Source organism: Elephas maximus, chromosome 4 (genome assembly GCF_024166365.1).
Source record: "Elephas maximus indicus isolate mEleMax1 chromosome 4, mEleMax1 primary haplotype, whole genome shotgun sequence".
Lineage (NCBI taxonomy): Eukaryota > Metazoa > Chordata > Mammalia > Proboscidea > Elephantidae > Elephas > Elephas maximus.
In genome coordinates this window covers 22,264,694-22,282,426 of record NC_064822.1, presented here as the reverse complement: position 1 = coordinate 22,282,426, position 17,733 = coordinate 22,264,694, and the positions used below count along the sequence as shown (strand labels likewise).

Below are 17,733 nucleotides of genomic sequence, written 5' to 3'. Positions count from 1 at the left end.
TGAAATTACATAACATAATGAATGCAAAGAATTTAATGCATTGCCTGGTATACAGTAAGTATTCAATAAACATCAGATCTTACTATTATGCTAATATATGTAATGATACATATTTTTGCTCTCCACTCCAGTCCCTTACCTCCATTGTCTCTTTCACTGTAATTTGATTCCTTTCCTCTACTTCATCCTTCCTACACTACATGAAATATAATTTTCTCTTTTTTGTGTATTGCAATTTTTCATTTCTTAAGATTTTCACAAACAAGACTTTGAATAAATCAAAAATACCAGCTGTAGGTATAATTTCAATACTTGATATATGATATAGAATCAGAATCAAATGACTCCGTAAAAAGGCAAAGGCAGGTTATAATAAATGTTATATCTCAAGGAACCAGTTATAACATCATTTCAAAACTTTTTCCTATTTATCAATTTGAGATCCCTTCTAAGAAAGTTCTTAATATCACAACTGAACATTAAATAATCAAGATGAAGAAATACCTTACCTTCAGAGTCTTACTGCTTACTTTGAGAAGTTTAGATGTCATAAAATCTTCTCTCTCAACTAGCTATAGATTTAATATGGTTTTTATTTGAAAGTTTATACATTTCCTATTACCCAGGTTCCTGGGCTTTTCTTATAATACTAGCTAAGATTTGTAAAGGCTGCAACAGAGAAAGCTAGCAGAAGGGAAAACAGGAACTGGGAAAAAAATTCTGCCAATAAGACATGTACACAACCATCTATCACTAAAAAACATAATCAAATCATTGTATTGATAAGTGAAAACGGGCCATACACAACTTAGTACCTTTATTTCAGATGTTTGCACTCTGTGACATATTCCTTTTCCTTCACTTAAATGACATCTTAATTTAACATAAACAGGGAGGCCAATCCCATTGTAAATGAATAAAACATTATCTAATCGAAGGACAAATATCTGAAAGACAACAGAATTTAACTGCCTTGTAGAATATGTCCGCTACGTCATAAGCAATGCACTTTCCACGTAGTTCTTGTTCCTTTCCATTATTAGGGATCTGCGTTTTACAGGCCATTTGAAAGATGCCAGTACAGTAAATTCCAAAACCACTTTTACTGAATCAGCATTACTCTTAATATGTTTAGTATTCTGTAACAATCTTCTTGTTTAGTTGGTATCAAACTTAAAACACATGTAATAGAGCATGAACATAAATTAAATTCTTCCTAAGATAAATCCAGGTAGAGGTAGAATTTTAAATCTTCATAATATGAGAATACCATACATTAACCCACTGTCATTGAGTTGATTCTGACTCATAGCAACCCTGTAGAACAGAGTAGAACTGCCTCGTAGGGTCTCCAAGGCTGTAATCTTTAGGGAAGTAGATCGCCACATCTTTCTCCCACAGAGTGGCCGGTGGGTTTGAACAGTGGGCCTTTCTATAAGCAACCAAGTGCTTTAACCACTGTGCTGCCACAGCTCCTTATTTTATATTTAAAAAAAAAAAAAAGCCAAACCCGTTGCCGTCAAGTCGATTCCGACTCATAGCAATCCTATAGGACAGCGTAGGCCTACCCCATACGATTTCCAAGGAGCACCTGTCGGATTTGAACTGCCGACCACCAGAGTTTCCTGCTGTTGTTAGGTGCCAATTAGTCGGTTCCGACTCATAGCGACCCTACTCACAACAAAATGAAACACTGCCCGGTCCTGCACCATCCTCACAATTATTCCTATGCTTGAACCCATTGTTGCAGCCACTATTGTCAATCCCTCTCATTGAGGGTCGTCCTCTTTTTCGCTGACCCTCTACTTTACCAAGCATGATGTCCTTTGCCAGGGACTGATCCCTCCTGACAACATGTCCAAAGTATGTGAGACACAGTCTCGCCATCCTTGCTTCTAAACAGCATTCTGGTTGCACTTCCTCCAAGACAGATTTGTCTGTTCTTTTGGCAGTCCATGGTATAGTCAATATTCTTCTTCAACACCACAATTTAAAGGCGTCAATTCTTCTTCGGGCTTCCTGATTCATTGTCTAACTTTTGAATGCATCTGAGGCGACTGAAAACACCATGGCTTGAGTCAGGTGAACCTTAGTCCTCAAGGCAACATTCTTGTTTTTCAACACTTTAAAGAGATCTTTTGCAGCTGATTTGCCCAATGCAATGCATCTTTTGACTTCTTGACTGCTGCTTCCATGGGCGTTGATTGTGGATCCAACTAAAATGAAATCCTTAACAACTTCAATCTCTTCTCCGTTTATCATGATGTTGCTTACTGGCCCAGTTGCGAGGATTTTTGCATTCTTTATGTTGAGGTGTAATCCACACTGAAGTGTTTCAAGCCTTCTTCACTTTCAGCAAGCAAGGTTGTGTTATCTGTATAATGCAGGCTGTTAATGAGTCTTCTTCCAATCCTGATACCCCATTCTTCTTCATCTAGTCCAGTTTTTTGGATTATTTGCTCAACATACAGATTTGAATAGGTATGGTGAAAGGATATAACCCTGACGCACACCTTTCCTGACTTTAAAACATGCAGTATCCCCCTTGTTCTATTCAAACTACTGCCTCTTGATCGATGTACAGATTCCCCATGAGCACAATTAAGTGTTCCGGAATTCCCATTCTCCAAATGCTATCCATAATTTGGTATGATCCACACAGTTGAATGCCTTAGCATAGTCAATAAAACACAGGTAAACATCTTTCTGGTATTCTCTGCTTTCAGTCAGGATCCATCTGACATCAGCAATGATATACCTAGTTTCATGTCCTCTTCTAAATCTGGCTTGCATTTCTGGCAGTTCCCTGTGGATATACTGGTGCAGCAGATTTTGAATGATCTTCAGCAAAATTTTGCTTGCATGTGATATTAATCATATTGTTCGATAAATTCTGCATTCGGTTGGATAAGCTTTCTTGGGAAGAGGCATAAATATGGGTCTCTTCCAGTCAGTTGGCCAGGTAGCTGTCTTCCAAATTTCTTGGGATAGATGAATAAGCACTTCCAGCACTTCATCCATTTGCTGAAATATCTCAATTGATATTCCATCAATTCCTGGAGCCTTGTTTTTCGCCAATGCCTTCAAGGCAGCTTGGACTTCTTCCTTCGGTACCATCAGTTCCTGATCATATGTTACCTCCTGAAATGGTTGAACATCGACCAGTTCTTTTTGTTATAGTGACTCGGGGTATTCCTTCCATCTTCTTTTGATGCTTCCTGCATTATTTAATATTTTTCCTATAGAATCCTTCAGCATTGCAACTCGAGGCCTGAATTTGTTTCTTCAGTTCATTCAGCATGTTCTAACTCCAGGTCTCTACAAATGTCATCAAAATACTTGGTCTTCACGAGTCGCCCTTTGAAATCTTCTGTCCAGCTCTTTTACTTCATCATTTTTATATTTTGCTTTAGCTTTTTTTTTAGCTACTCAGCGTTTAAGAGCAAGTTTGAGAGTCTCTTCTGACATCCATTTAAGTCTTTTCTTTCTCTCCTTTCTTTTTAATGACCTCTTGCTTTTTTCATGCATGTGGAAAAAAAAAGTGAATTTTCACTTTTTTTTTAATTAACTTTTATTAAGCTTCAAGTGAACATTTACAAATCCAATCAGTCTGTCACATGTAAGTTTACATACATCTTACTCCCTTCTCCCACTTGCTCTCCCCCTATTGAGTCAGCCCTTTCGGTCTCTCGTTTCATGCCAATTTTGTCATCTTCCCTCTCTCTCTATCTTCCCATGAGTTTTCACTTTTTTTATCCTTGATGCCATTCCACAACTCGTCTAGTCTTCGGTCATTAGTGTTCAATGCATCAAATCTATTCTTGAGATGTGTCATGAATTGAATTGTGTCCCCCCTAAAATTTATCGGCTTGGTTAGGCCATGTGTGGTTGTCTTCCATTTTGTAATTTTCCTATGTGTTATAAATTACAATCTTTGCCTGTGGTCAAAAGGATTAAGGTCAGATTGTAACACCACCCTTACCCAGGTCACCTCCCTGATCCAAGGTAATGGGAGTTTCCCTGGGGTGAGGCCTGCACCACCTTTTATCTCTCAAGAGATAAAAGTAAAGGGAAGCAAGCAGAAAGTTGGGAACCTCATACCACCAAGAAAGCAGCACCAGGAGCACAGCGCTTCCTTTGGACACGTGGCGCCTGCACCTGAGAGGCTCCTCGACCATGGAAAGGTTGAGGACAAGGACCTTCTTCCAGAGCCAACAGAAAGAGAAAGCCTTCCCCTGAAGCTGATGCCTTGAATTTGGACTTTTAGCAACTTTACCATGAGAAAATAAATTTCTCTTTGTTAAAGCCATCCACTTGTGGTATTTCTCTTATGGCAGCACTGGATGACTAAAACAAGATGGTCTCTGAATTCAGGTGGGATATACTCAAGGTCATACTTTGGCTCTCGTGGACTTGTTCTAATTTTCTTTAGTTTCATTTTGAACTTGTACATGAGTAATTGATGGTCTGATCCACAGTCGGCCCCTGGCCTTGATCTGACTGATGATACTGAGCTTTTCAATCATCTCTTTCCATGGATGTAGTCGATTTGATTCCTGTGTATTCCATCTGGGGAGGTCCATGTGTATAGCTGCTGTTTATGTTGGAGAAAAAAGGTATTTACAATGAAGAAATTGTTGGTCTTGCAAAATTCAATCAGGTGATCTCCGGCATCGTTTCTATTACCAAGGCCATATTTTCCAACTACCGATCCTTCTTTGTTTCCAGCTTTCGCATTCCAATCATCAGTAAGTATCACAGTGCATCCTGATTACATGTTTGATCAATTTTAGACTGCAGAAGTTGGTAAAAATATTTAATTTCTTCATCTTCGGCTTTGGTGGTTGGCGCACAAATTTGAATATTAGTCTTCCTTGTAGGTGTATGGATATTATCCTATCAATGACAGCACCGTACTTCAGCACAAATATTGAAATGTTCTTTTTGACGATGAATGCAACACCATTCCTCTTCACACTGTCATTCCTGGCATAGTAAACCATATGATTGTCTGATTCAAAATGGCCAATATCAGTCCATTTCAGCTCACTAATACATAGGATATGGATCTTTATGCATTCCATTTCATTTTTGACGATTACCAATTTTCCTAGATTCATACTTCATACATTCCAGGTTCCGATTATTAATGGATGTTTGCAGCTGTTTCTTCTCTTTTTGAGTTGTGGCACATCAGCAAATGAAGGCCCCGAAAGCTTTGCTCCATCCACATCATTAAGGTCGACTCTATTTTGAGAGGCAGCTCTTCCCCAGTTGTATTTTGAGTGTCTTCCAACTTGAGAGGCTCATTTTCTGGCACTGTATCAGACAATGTTCCACTGCTATTCAGGTTTTCACTGGCTAATTCTTTTCAGAAGTAGATGGCCAAGTCCTTCTTCCTAGCCTGTCTTAGTCTAGAAGCTTAGCTGAAACCTGTGCTCCATGGGTGACCCTGCTGGTATCTGAATACAGGTTGCATAACTCCCAGCATCACAGCAACACACAAGCCTTCAAAGTACAACAAACTGACAGATGCATGGGGTGGCAAACTATGGCTTGCTGACTAAATTTGGCCCTTGGTCTGTTTCACTAAGGTTGACATACAAACCCTTGAACTAAAATTGTTTTTTTACATTTTTAAAGGTAAAAGCAAAAAGGGGCAAGGAAAAGGAGAACATGTGAGAGATTTTATGTAGCTGCCAAAGCCAAAAATATTTAGTTCTAGTCCTTTACATAAAAAGTTTGCTGACCCTTGCTTTGTATTTACATAGCATTTTAACTTTTAATTGTTTTTGCTCCCATCTCTTGTTATCATTTTAAAGTTAAAGGAGGTAAAAATAAATACTAAAAGTAAATATTATATAGGCATCTTGTTCAGGCACTTTGGCAGAGACAATCTGTAAATGGCAGTTGAATAAAAGGATGACCACACCACTGGTATTTAACAAATTTGGAGACTTCGAAGCTAAGAAAAGAAATAGCCAGCACAATACAGATGAATACATTTGATAAGCCTGCATTTGAGACACTGGATTTTGAATAACTGCCAAAGCGACAGAGGATTCTCTACTCATAGAAAATCAGCTTTGATGGAAGGTGACCATAAAACCTGGATGGTGTGGGATGTGAACAAGCACTCAGGACACAGACACAGATCAGCCCAAGATCAGGATGACAGGAAAAAACAATAATACCAACAAAACCACTAGGTTCTACATTCCCAGGGTCACATTTATTAAAGTTCTGATAGGTTGATATAAAGACTGTCTAGACCATCCTATATGGTGATATTTGTGTATTATTTGAATCTTTTTTTGTTGTATGTGTATTAAATGTGGAGTGTGTGTGTATGTATTTAAAAGAACTATAAAATTCTGAATTTTTATTAGGCATATAAAAGAATGTTAACTTGAATTGTTGCTAATTATTTTAAGCACTGACTTAAAAAAATTTAAAAAGAAAACTTGCCATGATCAACTAATTCAAATGTACTGATGCTTTCATTAGAAGTAATATTAGGAACCAGAAACTTTCCTTTTATATAATATGATTTGAATAGTAAAATCTCTTTCCCCCAAATTATGCTTCACCTATATAATTAACGCAGATGTCTATAATCCAAGTACAGAGGCATTAGTTTTGCTTTGTTTTGAAACATTTTGGGAGGGGTAAACACATTAAGCTCATTTACTTAACCTTTAGTGTTAATTCATATGTAAAGTCCCTTTCCTAGGAAAGCAACTTTGACAGAGGAATATAGACAGGCATGTTGAATTTAGGACAAATGACCCAATGAAGGCTGAAACTGGCCCAAAAAAAAAAAAAGAGTAGAAGAATTAGGGCAACATGAGGACTCTTCCTGACAGAGATGAAGGAAATGGCATCACAAGTTGGATGACAGATCCTGGAAGGGAGTCAAAGACACACTAATCAAATCTTTTTTAAGTGATAATCTATAGAAAATAATGTTAAGTTGTTTAATATTTTTAAAATTTTTCACAGCAATCCAACTGTGTGTAAAAGTAAGGACACTTAAGAAGAAACTGACCTGCTGACCCATGTCAACCTTTGTGAAACGGAAGGTACTAAGGTGGGTGTTTGCTCCACGCACAGCTGGCTCTATTGTTTCTCGAAACAACTTCTCTATAAATTGACAAATAAAAGGCCACATGTGTTTTACAGTCTGGAAAGCAGAAAGAAGACATCACGTTAAACAAGAAAGTTTTAACACATAATTTACTTAAGTCATCATGAAAAATTACGGTTGCATAGTTTATTGGAATTGGTTTTGAAAAATAAAGGGGATGAGGGAATTCTTGTTATGCAAAAACAACATGATATACATTTGAAAAGCTTATTCCAATAATAAAGTACTGATTATCCAATATGTTGCAGGAATTAGTTATTCTGTTTAAGCATATCAGCACATTTAATGGTTGCTAAAAATTAGAAAATCCTTGTAGTTTGAACTTATTGCTGAAAATCTTCCTAAATTATATAAATCTTAATAAGTATTAATGAATTTTCTTTACTAACTTCCAGTGTATTAAGATGATCATCATGTACATTAATTTTTATTACATAGCTCTAAGGATGCAGAAAATATAGAGATAAAAGTATACTGATATAAAAATGTAACTTTTTTTTTAAATAAATGACTAAAATCTTTTGCCAGATTTCTTGGGAGTTATTTCCCTCTTCATAATAATGTTTCCAAAATTTTCACTTATGATTATTATAAAATAAATCCAAACACTGGCCAGTTATAAAAGAAGATACAAGATCAAAGATAAATATGAGTACATATATTATTAAGTTTCTTAGGTCAAAGACGCAGTTTTCACTCTTTAGAAAAGGAAAGTAATATATTAGTTATGACTGAGTCCTTTGGGAAAAAGAAACCAACCCCCTAAATTCTAAATGATTTCAAATGTTATCAACATCCAAATTTCCAAATATGGAAAGATGGCTTTCTCATCCTTTAATTTCCATTGAGATGTAGTATTTGGTATGCTATGAGTCGTTATCAACTGGAAAGCAACAGGTCTGGTTTTTTTTTTTTGGTTTAATCTTACCTTATTTAGCCATTCTGCTCTTTCAGTGTCGGGGAAATGAACCTAAGAGAAAAACACACACACACGTAACTTACTGACTCCTGACAACTCTAAATAAAATGTTAAGTTAGTGGCTACTTGTACCTCTTATGCTTACACAATGTTTCTTTAAAACAATCTGCTCTAAAGCTTTGGTAAATAGATGTCTGAGGAGGGACATTAAAATGTCTGGCACTCTAGCTCTTTATCTTTTAAGAATGCGCTGAGGCCAAAAATTCTAACGCCAACAAATGCCACCAGAACCTTTTCTACATCCCCACTGTCCAAAGGAACAGTCACGGATACCTGAAACGTCTAAAGAGTATAAAAATTGAGATCTCTCTTTTTTAAAGGAAGCATTTTTCCATTCCATCATTACTATCACAATCATTGTGTACAAGAAATCTAGATTCAGAGCCTTCAAAAACGGACCTTTCGTCATGGAAGCTCCATAGACACATCCAAATTCCCTGAGGGACCAAATTACTCGGCTGAGGGTGGTAGGAACCATGGTCTCGGTAAACAGCTAGCTAGAATGGCATAATACAGTTTATAAAGAAAATGCTCTACATTCTACTTTGATGAGTACTGTCTGGAGTCTTAAAAGCCTGTGAGTGGCCATCTAAGATACTCCACTGGTCTCATCCCTTCAGGAGCAAGGGAGAATGAAGAAAACTAAAGACACAAGGGAAAGATTAGTTCAAAGGATTAATGGACCACAATTATCACTGTCTCCATCAGGCTGAGTCCAGTACAACTAGACCACTGACTACTCTGACAGGGATCACAATAGAGGATCCTGCACAGAGCTGGAGAAAAATGTAGAACAAAGTTCTACCTCACAAAAAAAGACCAGACTTACTGGTCTTACAGAGAGTGGAGAAACTCCGAGAGTATGCCCCCCGGATGCCCTTTTAGCTCAGTAATGAAGTCACTCCTGAGGTTCACCCTTCATCCAAAGATTAGACAAGCCCATAAAACAAAATAAGACTTAAAGGGGCACATCAGCCCAGGGGCAAAGATTAGAAGGCAGGAGGGGACAGGAAAGTTGGTAATAGGGAGCCAAAGGTGGAGAAGGGCAGAGTGTTGACATGTTGTGGGGGTTGGCAACCAGTGTCACAAAACAATATGTGTACTAATTGCTTAATGAGAAGCTAGTTTGTTCTGTAAACCTTCCTCTAAAATACAATAGAAAGGGAAAAAAATGGAGAGCTGTTACAGACTGAATTGTGTCCCCAAAAAATGTGTGTCAACTTGGCTAGGTCATGATTCCCAGTATTGTGCGACTGTCCACCATTTTGTCACCTGATGTGATTTTCCTATGTGTTGTAAACCCTGCCTCTATGATATTAATGAGGCATGATTAGAGACGGTTATGTTAATGAGGCAGCATTAGAGATGGTTATGTTAATGAGGTAGGACTCAATCTACAAGATTAGGTTGTATCTTGAGTCAATCTTTTTTGAGATATAAAAGAGAGAAGCAAGCAGAGAGACAAGGGGACCTCATTACCACTAAGCAAGAAGAGCCAGGAGGAATGCGTGTCCTTTGGACCAGAGGTCCCCACGCTAAGTTCCTAGACCAGGGGAAGATTGATGAGGACTTTCCCCAAAACCAACTCAGAGAGAGAAAGCCTTCCATGGAGCTGGCACTCTGAATTTGGACTTCTAGCCTCCTAAACTGTGAGAGAATAAATGTCTTTTTTTTAAAGCAAAAAAAAAAAAAAAAAAAAGGACATTTCCCTTTTGCTTTCCACTTATTGCCCAAAATGACCTGCAGATGGTTTTTCCATACTTGGATCCTCTCCATGCTCTCTCTCACACTCTTCCAAATGTGTATTATAATTACAGTTTTCCATGGACAGGACCTGGACATTGAAGGTGTATTTGTAGAGGTAGAAAAAAACCTATTTAGAAAAAAGGTGAAAAAAAGAATTGTTTCTTTGCTGTTGGAGCTAGAATAAAACATCCCTGAAGAGGAAGTTAAAGCTACTTTTTGCCATATATAGAGGTTTTCCTCTGAGAAATGATGTGCTCCCTTGTCTCTCAAAAGAAGAAAAGTAAATGCCACACTAATGTTCTGATAATCATATATTTGGTTTAAAATGAACAATGGATCATAGGCAATTTTGTAGTGAGTACTAAGAAATGGTCAGGAAAATGCTCTGATTTCTAGAACTTATGTTCCTAAGTAGCATAAAGTAATTGCACTGATGAAAGTTAAGCCCTCCTCCCTCCCTCCCCCCATCACCACTCCGGATGAACTAGCATTGGGGGAGACAGATTAGAGAGAAGATAGTTTTGCAAAAATGGCTGAGATGAGCTGGGACTGAGAATATTATCAGACTGCTGAGTCCCAAGAAGATGATTCTTTGAGAACCAACTCAACCTCTCATGCCTGACCCCTAAAAACAAACTGAAAATGGTATGTCAACAGCAGCCAGTCCCGATCTAAAAGAGGTCATTATCATCACATCCATCACAGCCGTATCAATTCCAAGAAAGATCCCTGTGAGAATGGTTATTTTTCACCTTGAGACCACAGATCAGAGTAGAGGAAGCAGCAACTGATGTTATTACTATCTGTTCCCTTTTGCCCACATGCCTTATTCTTTTACACTACAGGACATTAAGTACTGAATTTGCTTGAACCATGAGGGTGAGTTCAAGTGAATGGAAATAAGTTGTTTTTAAATTAAGTTAGCTTGAATCTATTCTGGAACAAAACCAAAGGGATAGTAACCTTCCAGAATTAACAAAAAGGCTTAGAAGTTGGGAACAATAAGAAAAAAGCCAGTGATTCGGGAAAAGAGAATTGCTGGAGATGTTTGCTTAAATCCAGAAGACATACTTCTACCATTATACACCAAAAGCAGTTGCCATCAAGTCAGTCTGACTCATGGTGACCCCAGGTGTGGCAGAGTCGAACGACGCTCCACAGGGTTTTCAACGGCTGGTTTTTCCAAAGTAGGTCACCAGGACTTTCTTCCAAGTTGCCTCTGGGTAGACTTGGACTTCTAGCCTTTCATTTAGCGGCCAAGTGTGTTAACCATTTACATCAACCAGGAACTTGTTTATTACTATAAAACCAAACCAAACCCATTGTTGTTGAGTCCGACTCATAGCGACCATATACAACAGAGTAGAACTGCCCCATGAGGTTTCCAGAGTGGCTGGTGGATTTGAACTGCCGACCTTTCTGTTAGTAGCTGAGCTCTTAACCACTGCACCACCAGGGCTCCTCTATCACTATAAACCAAAAACCAAACTCGTTGCCACCAATTCGATTCCAACTCATAGTGACCCTATAGGACAGAACAGAACTGCCCCCTAGGGTTTTCAAGGAGTGGCTGGTGGATTCAAACTTTTGGTTAGCAGATGAGCTCTTAACCACTATGCCACCAGGGCTCCTCTACCACCAGAGGGAGACCTACTTTGACCTGAGTTGTAACTGAGTTGTACAATAAAAGGCTGAACTCTTCCTCTGAAGAACAGGAGGAAATTTGTGGAATAGGGTGGGGAAAGCTGGAGGGGCTGCAAAACTAGCTAGACTGGTAGCAAAATTAAGTATGTGTAATTCATCCGTAATTTGTATTCTGCTGTTACTTTACGATATAATATAGTAAAATAGTTGAACACTCTAAAAGACAGATCAGGAATGTGATAGGTGGTTGACACGCTAAGCATTAAAAAAAAAAATTTTTTTTTTTTTAAAGCAGATATTAAACAGTGGCCCCAAGGTAGCAACTTATTGTGAAATTCTCTCTCCTGTCCTCCCCCTCTCTCTGAATCTAAGCAACCACAGGTGGCAAGAGAAAGTAAGTATAGAGCACCAGAACTATTCACTAAGATATGTCTCTTCTTTTACAATTTTAGAGTAAACAGCAGAGCCCTAGTTAACATCTCTGCATGCTTCTATTTAAACGCTTTAATACACTTGCCATTTCTCGTGATGCTTTTCTACACCTTCCTCCCTCAGTGGGCCTTCTTTGCCTGGCTTCCCAACTATACTAAATTTAGCCACCAGAACAATTACTCTAGAACACAGTAATCTCATTTCAGTTTACCTTACTCAAGACCATAAAACCCTACTTGCTTATTAAATACTTCAACTTCCTCAGCCTATTCTTCAAAAACCTACCTCAAATCACATTATCTCCGGTTCACAACTCACAAATCTCCTTTTTATAATGCTCCTTGAATTCAACCAAAATAATTGTGGCTCCTTTATATAGAAATGCATTCTTTTCTATTTACCTCTTATTTTTATCCTACTTCCTCCTCTCTGTCAGTTCTTCCTTAAGAATCAGTTCAACTCAGTTCTAGACAACTTTCAAAATATGACAACATCTAAATCCAATCACTCCTTAATCCCACAGCACCTTAGCTCTTCTAGTCTCTTTATAACTCTATTTTTGTTACACAATCACTCTGTCAATGCTCCTCAACTGCTTTGTGTGCTCAATCTTTCTCCATCTTACCCAGCACACTGCACATCTGTAGAAAAGAATTAACATTTCTTTAGGAATGTTCTAAGGAGATGATGCTCAGAACTGACAATGATCAACAGGAAGCCTAAGAATATCGTTCCTGAATCTTTGCATGTACTTCACTTTTCTATGGAAATCTATATTTGTGAGTATTTTTCGACTGTTCATTTACAATATTACTGAAATTACTTTAAATTCTTTGGGCTCTACTTCAATGCAAAATGTTATCTGAAGTGTAAAATCTCAATGCCGTATCGGAATTATCAACAATTATCCCTATTTTTTTTTAGATAATCCTTAGTACCATCTCAACTTACAGTTTTGAGAGAATGTATGATGTTGATGAGAATGACCAACAAAAGAGGTCCATGATATCAATTCCAGAAAACTTAAATTGCTATTCTTCTTTATAAATATCCCATAGGTCAAATGTTCGTTGATAAAACTATAGCAAAATGAGTTAACTCTGCCACTTAAATCTTCCTTTTACCTGTTTTCAGATCCTTCTGTTTCTCCCAAATAATATGAACTGACAGGGTGTATTCATTTATACCTTAACCCAGTAAATAACCAAACTACCACCTGTGAGAAGAATCAATTTACCTATTACTATGAACAAGTCCACAAGAGCCCAACTACGACCTTGAGTATACCCCAACTGAATTTAGAGACCATCTCAAGAGTACATTTTGACACACTGAACACAAATGAATGAAAACCAGATCAGTTGTGGAATGGCATCAAGGACATCATACACGAAGAAAGCAAGAGGTTATTAAAAAGACAGGAAAGAAAGAAAAGACTAAAATGACGTGAGAAACTTGGTCTTGCACATAGAGTAGTTAAAGCAAATGGAAAAAATGATGAAGCAAAAGAGCTGAACAGAAGATTTCAAAGGGTGGCTCAAAAAGACAAAATATTATAATGACATGTGCAAAGACCTGGAGTTAGAAAACCAAAAGGGAAGAACATGCTTGGCATTTCTCAAGTTGAAAGAACTGAAGAAAAAAATTCAAACCTCAAATTGCAATACTGAAGGCTTCTATGAGAAAAATATTAAATGTCACAGGAAGCATCAAAAGAAGGTGGAAAGAATACAGAGAGTCACTGTAACAAAAGAATTGGTCGACGTTCAACCATTTCAAAAGGTAGCATATCATCAGGCACCGACGGTGCTGAAGGAAAAGACCCAAGCTGCACAGAATGCATTGGTGAAAAACAAGGCTCCAGGAATTGATACAACACCAACTGAGATGTTTCAACAAATGGATGCAGCACTGGAAGTGCTCAGCCAAGAAATTTAGAAGACAGCTACCTGGCCAAATAACTGGAAAAGATCCATATTTGTACCCATTCCAAAGAAAGGTAATCCAACCGAATGCAGAAATTATCGAACACTACCATTAATATCCCACTCAAGTAAAATTTTGCTGAAGATCACTCAAAAGCAGTTGAAGCAGTACATCCACAGGGAACTGCCAGAAATTCAAGCTGGATTCAGAGAGGACGTAGAACTAGGAATGTCACTGCAGATGTCAGATGGATCCTGGCTGAAAGCAGAGAATATCAGAAAGATGTTTACCTGTGTTTTATTGACTATGCAAAGGTATTCAACTGTGTGGATTGTAACAAATTATGGATAACATTGCAGAGAATGGGAATTCCGGAACACTTAGTTGTGCTCATGAGAAACCTGTACATAGATTAAGAGGCAGTCATTCAAACAGAACAAGGGGATACCGTATGGTTTACAGTCCAGGAAGATGTGGGTCATGGTTGTATCCTTTCATTATACTCATTCAATCTGTATGCTGAGCAAATCCGAGAAACTGGACTAGATGAAGAAGAATGGGGCATCAGTATTAGTGGAAGACTCCTTAACAACCTGTGTTATGTAGATGACACAACCTTGCTTGCTGAAAGTAAAGAGGACTTGAAGTACTTAATGATGAAGATCAAAGACCACAGCCTTCAGTATGAATTACACCTCAATGTAAAGAAAACAAAAATCCTTATAACTGGACCAAAAAGCAGTATTACGATAAACAGAGAAACGATTGAAATTGTCAAGGATTTCATTTTATTTGGATTCACAATCAACACCCATGGAAGTAGCAGTCAAGAAATCAAACAACACATTGCATTGGGCAAATCTGCTGCAAAAGATCTCTTTAAAGTGTTAAAAAGCAAAGATGTCACTTTAAGGACTAAGTGTGCCTGAACCAAGTCATCGTGTTTTCAATTGCCTCATAGGCATGTGGAAGGTGGACAATGAATCAGGAAGACCAAAGAAGAACTGACGCCTTTAAATTGTGGTGCTGGAGAAGAATATTGAATAAAACCATGGACTGCCAGAGAAGGAACAAATCTGTCTCGGAAGAAGTACATCTAGAATGCTCATTAGAAGCACGGATAGTGAGACTTTGTCTTACATTCTTGGACATGTTATCAAGAGGGATCAGTCCCTACAGAAGGATATCATGCCTGGTAAAGTGGAGGGTCAGAGAAAAAGAAGACCCTCAACGAGATGGATTGATACAGTGGCTGCAACAGTGGGCTCAAACAAAGCAACACCGTGAGGATGGTGGAGGACCAGGCAGTGTTTCATTCTGTTGTATGTGGGGTCACTATGAGTTGGAATCGACTCGATGGCACCTGACAACAACAACATGTTTGCTTAGATTTTCAAAAAATATATATAACAGTAACTTAAAACAAAAAAAAAACAGGGTAGAACACCCAAGTGATAAGTTAGGGCAATGGAAATGAATTGATTCTCCATTCACATTAACTTTCCACTTAATGATATCATCATATGCTATTGTACAAGGTTTTGTTTGTTCAAGGAACATTCACATTTATTATCTCACTCAATCATCACTTGACCACAGGAATGAGCAGCACAGTATATCCCATTTTACCTATGAAGAAATCAAAACTCTAACAGATTTAAGTGGTTTGCTTAAAGCTAGACAACGAGTATCAGAGCCAGAACCCTCCTCTCCTTCGTGTCTTAAAATCATCAGGCCATTTAAGTGGTTCCTCTATCTTCCCAGCATCAGAGAATTCTATCTATATAGAATAAGTAATTTAATCAATTGGACTAGTATTAGTCCCTGCAATGTATCTTCCCGTCAGTACTTAGTACCAAATTCATATTTACAAATACCATAAAATGAACTTTTACTTTCAATTTAACTGAAATCTTAAATTACAGGAAATTACCATGTTTGACCATTACCCACCTTTCAGTTTATCATACTGTGGTGTCTTGTGTGTTGCTATGATGCTGGAAGCTATGACACTAGTATTTTAACTACCAGCAGGGTCACCCATGGTAGGCAGATTTCAGGGGAGCTTCCGGACTAAGACACAGTAGGAAGGAAGGCCTGGCAATCTACTCCTAAAAATTAGTCAATAAAAACCCTATAGAACACAACAGATTATTGTCTAATAATAGTGCTGTAAGATGAGCCCCCTTGATTGGAAGGCACTCAAAATACACAGTGGTCCAAACAATGAACTTGAAAATACCAGTGATGATGAAGATGCCCAGAACTAGGCAACATTTTGTTCTGTTGAACATGGGGTTGCCATCAGTTGTAGCACACTGAACAGCAACTAACAAAAACAATCCTGTTTGATAGCACAAAACATAGCCAATGTGATATTTATTGATGTTACGGAACTAGCTAGGCTGCTCAAACAGTTGAATTTCCACTCTTTGGTCCGGTTATTGCAATAAAACCAATTAATAACTGATAGAGACTTGCACAATTGCTAGAACACCAAAGGAGATTTTCTGAAGGATAGAAAGCCTGTTAGGCCTAAGAAAAGCACAAATAACTGCTTTAACTGGAGAAGCGCCTGCCTTTTTTGGGAGGACTGGGACGACAAAGCACAAATTATGTTCCTGTCTTTAATAGACTTGAACAGATAAATTTGTATTCTGTCAAATTATATTCCTGTCTTTATTAGAATTAAACACCTAAATGCTAAAATACTTTATATAAACAGATTATCATCTAATCAAAGTACACATGCCTATTCTCACCAATTGTTAAAGCCATTTTCCATAAAATTTTGCAGTAAAATCAATTTAATAAAGAACTATTTACTAAATGTCTATTTCATCAAACTATTTTTATAGCTGTCATACTGAAAAGCAGTATGATGTTTGGATTTCTACAAAAAAAGAAGACATTTATAATATTGCCAAGGTGAAAAAGGTTATCCATTAGAACAAAGGCAACAAGTCATTTAATGCCACATTAAATATAATCAAGTACCAAAATGTTTAGTAATAATGTTATCTTTATAGGATTCAAGAAGTAACCAGGATCTGAAATGGGATCTGAACAACCAACAAGGTACTGAGACAGAAATAAACCTGGTGCTGGGGACAGAGAAAAGATTAGTGGAAGCAGGGACTAGACACTTGTAACAGGAAAAAGTAGAAAGAATTGGAAAGGTCAGAGACATCCAGTGACAAAACGACAAGCTAAATTTAACCCTACAATTTGATCCCTTAAGTAGGGGGCATGTAAACTGAAAGCAACCTTTTGGCAATTGCTTTTAGGTACATGAAGAGAAAAGAAGGGAAATGCTGGAGACTGGTGGTGGGGTCTTTCAGTACCCCAGACCGAAAAAAAAAAACAAAACACAGTTGCTGTCAAGTCGATTCTGATTCATGGTGACTCTATGTGTTGCAGAATAGAACTGCCTCCATAAAGTTTTCAAAGCTGTGACTTTTTGGAAACAGATCACCAGGCCTTTCTTTCAAGGCCCTCAGGGTGGGTTCCAACTTCCAATCTTTCAGTTAGTAGTCAAGTGCTTAGCCAACTGTGCCACCCAGTTACTCCTGTATCCCACATATGGGGTGACAGATCACATTCTCACTGCTTCCACTTCAGCTGGGTGCCAAATTTCTACTCTGACTTGTTTTCTCACCATGTTAACCCAACCAACTTGCTGCCACTGCACACATCTGAATAAACTACTTTTTTTCCCATGACATGCTGTTATCAACTGAATTGTGTTCCCCAAAAATGTGTGTCAACTTGGCGAGACCATGATTCCCAGTATTGTGAGGCTGTCTACCATTTAGTGATCTGAAGTGATTTTTCTACTGATGTAAATCCTAACATCTAT

The 17,733-nt window shown here is 37.9% G+C and overlaps 1 protein-coding gene across 2 annotated transcripts in view; it reads right to left on the bottom strand.

Moving 5' to 3' along the window:
• Positions 1-17,733, bottom strand: part of ESYT2 (extended synaptotagmin 2) — a 193,802-nt gene that overhangs the window by 129,238 nt on the left and 46,831 nt on the right. For both annotated transcript variants that reach the window (XM_049881683.1, XM_049881684.1), the window contains exons 2-3: positions 8,076-8,117; positions 7,049-7,183 (exon numbers count right to left, since the gene is read on the bottom strand). In XM_049881683.1, the coding sequence (XP_049737640.1) occupies positions 7,049-7,183; positions 8,076-8,117 (177 nt within the window). The remainder of the gene's footprint in view (positions 1-7,048; positions 7,184-8,075; positions 8,118-17,733) is intronic.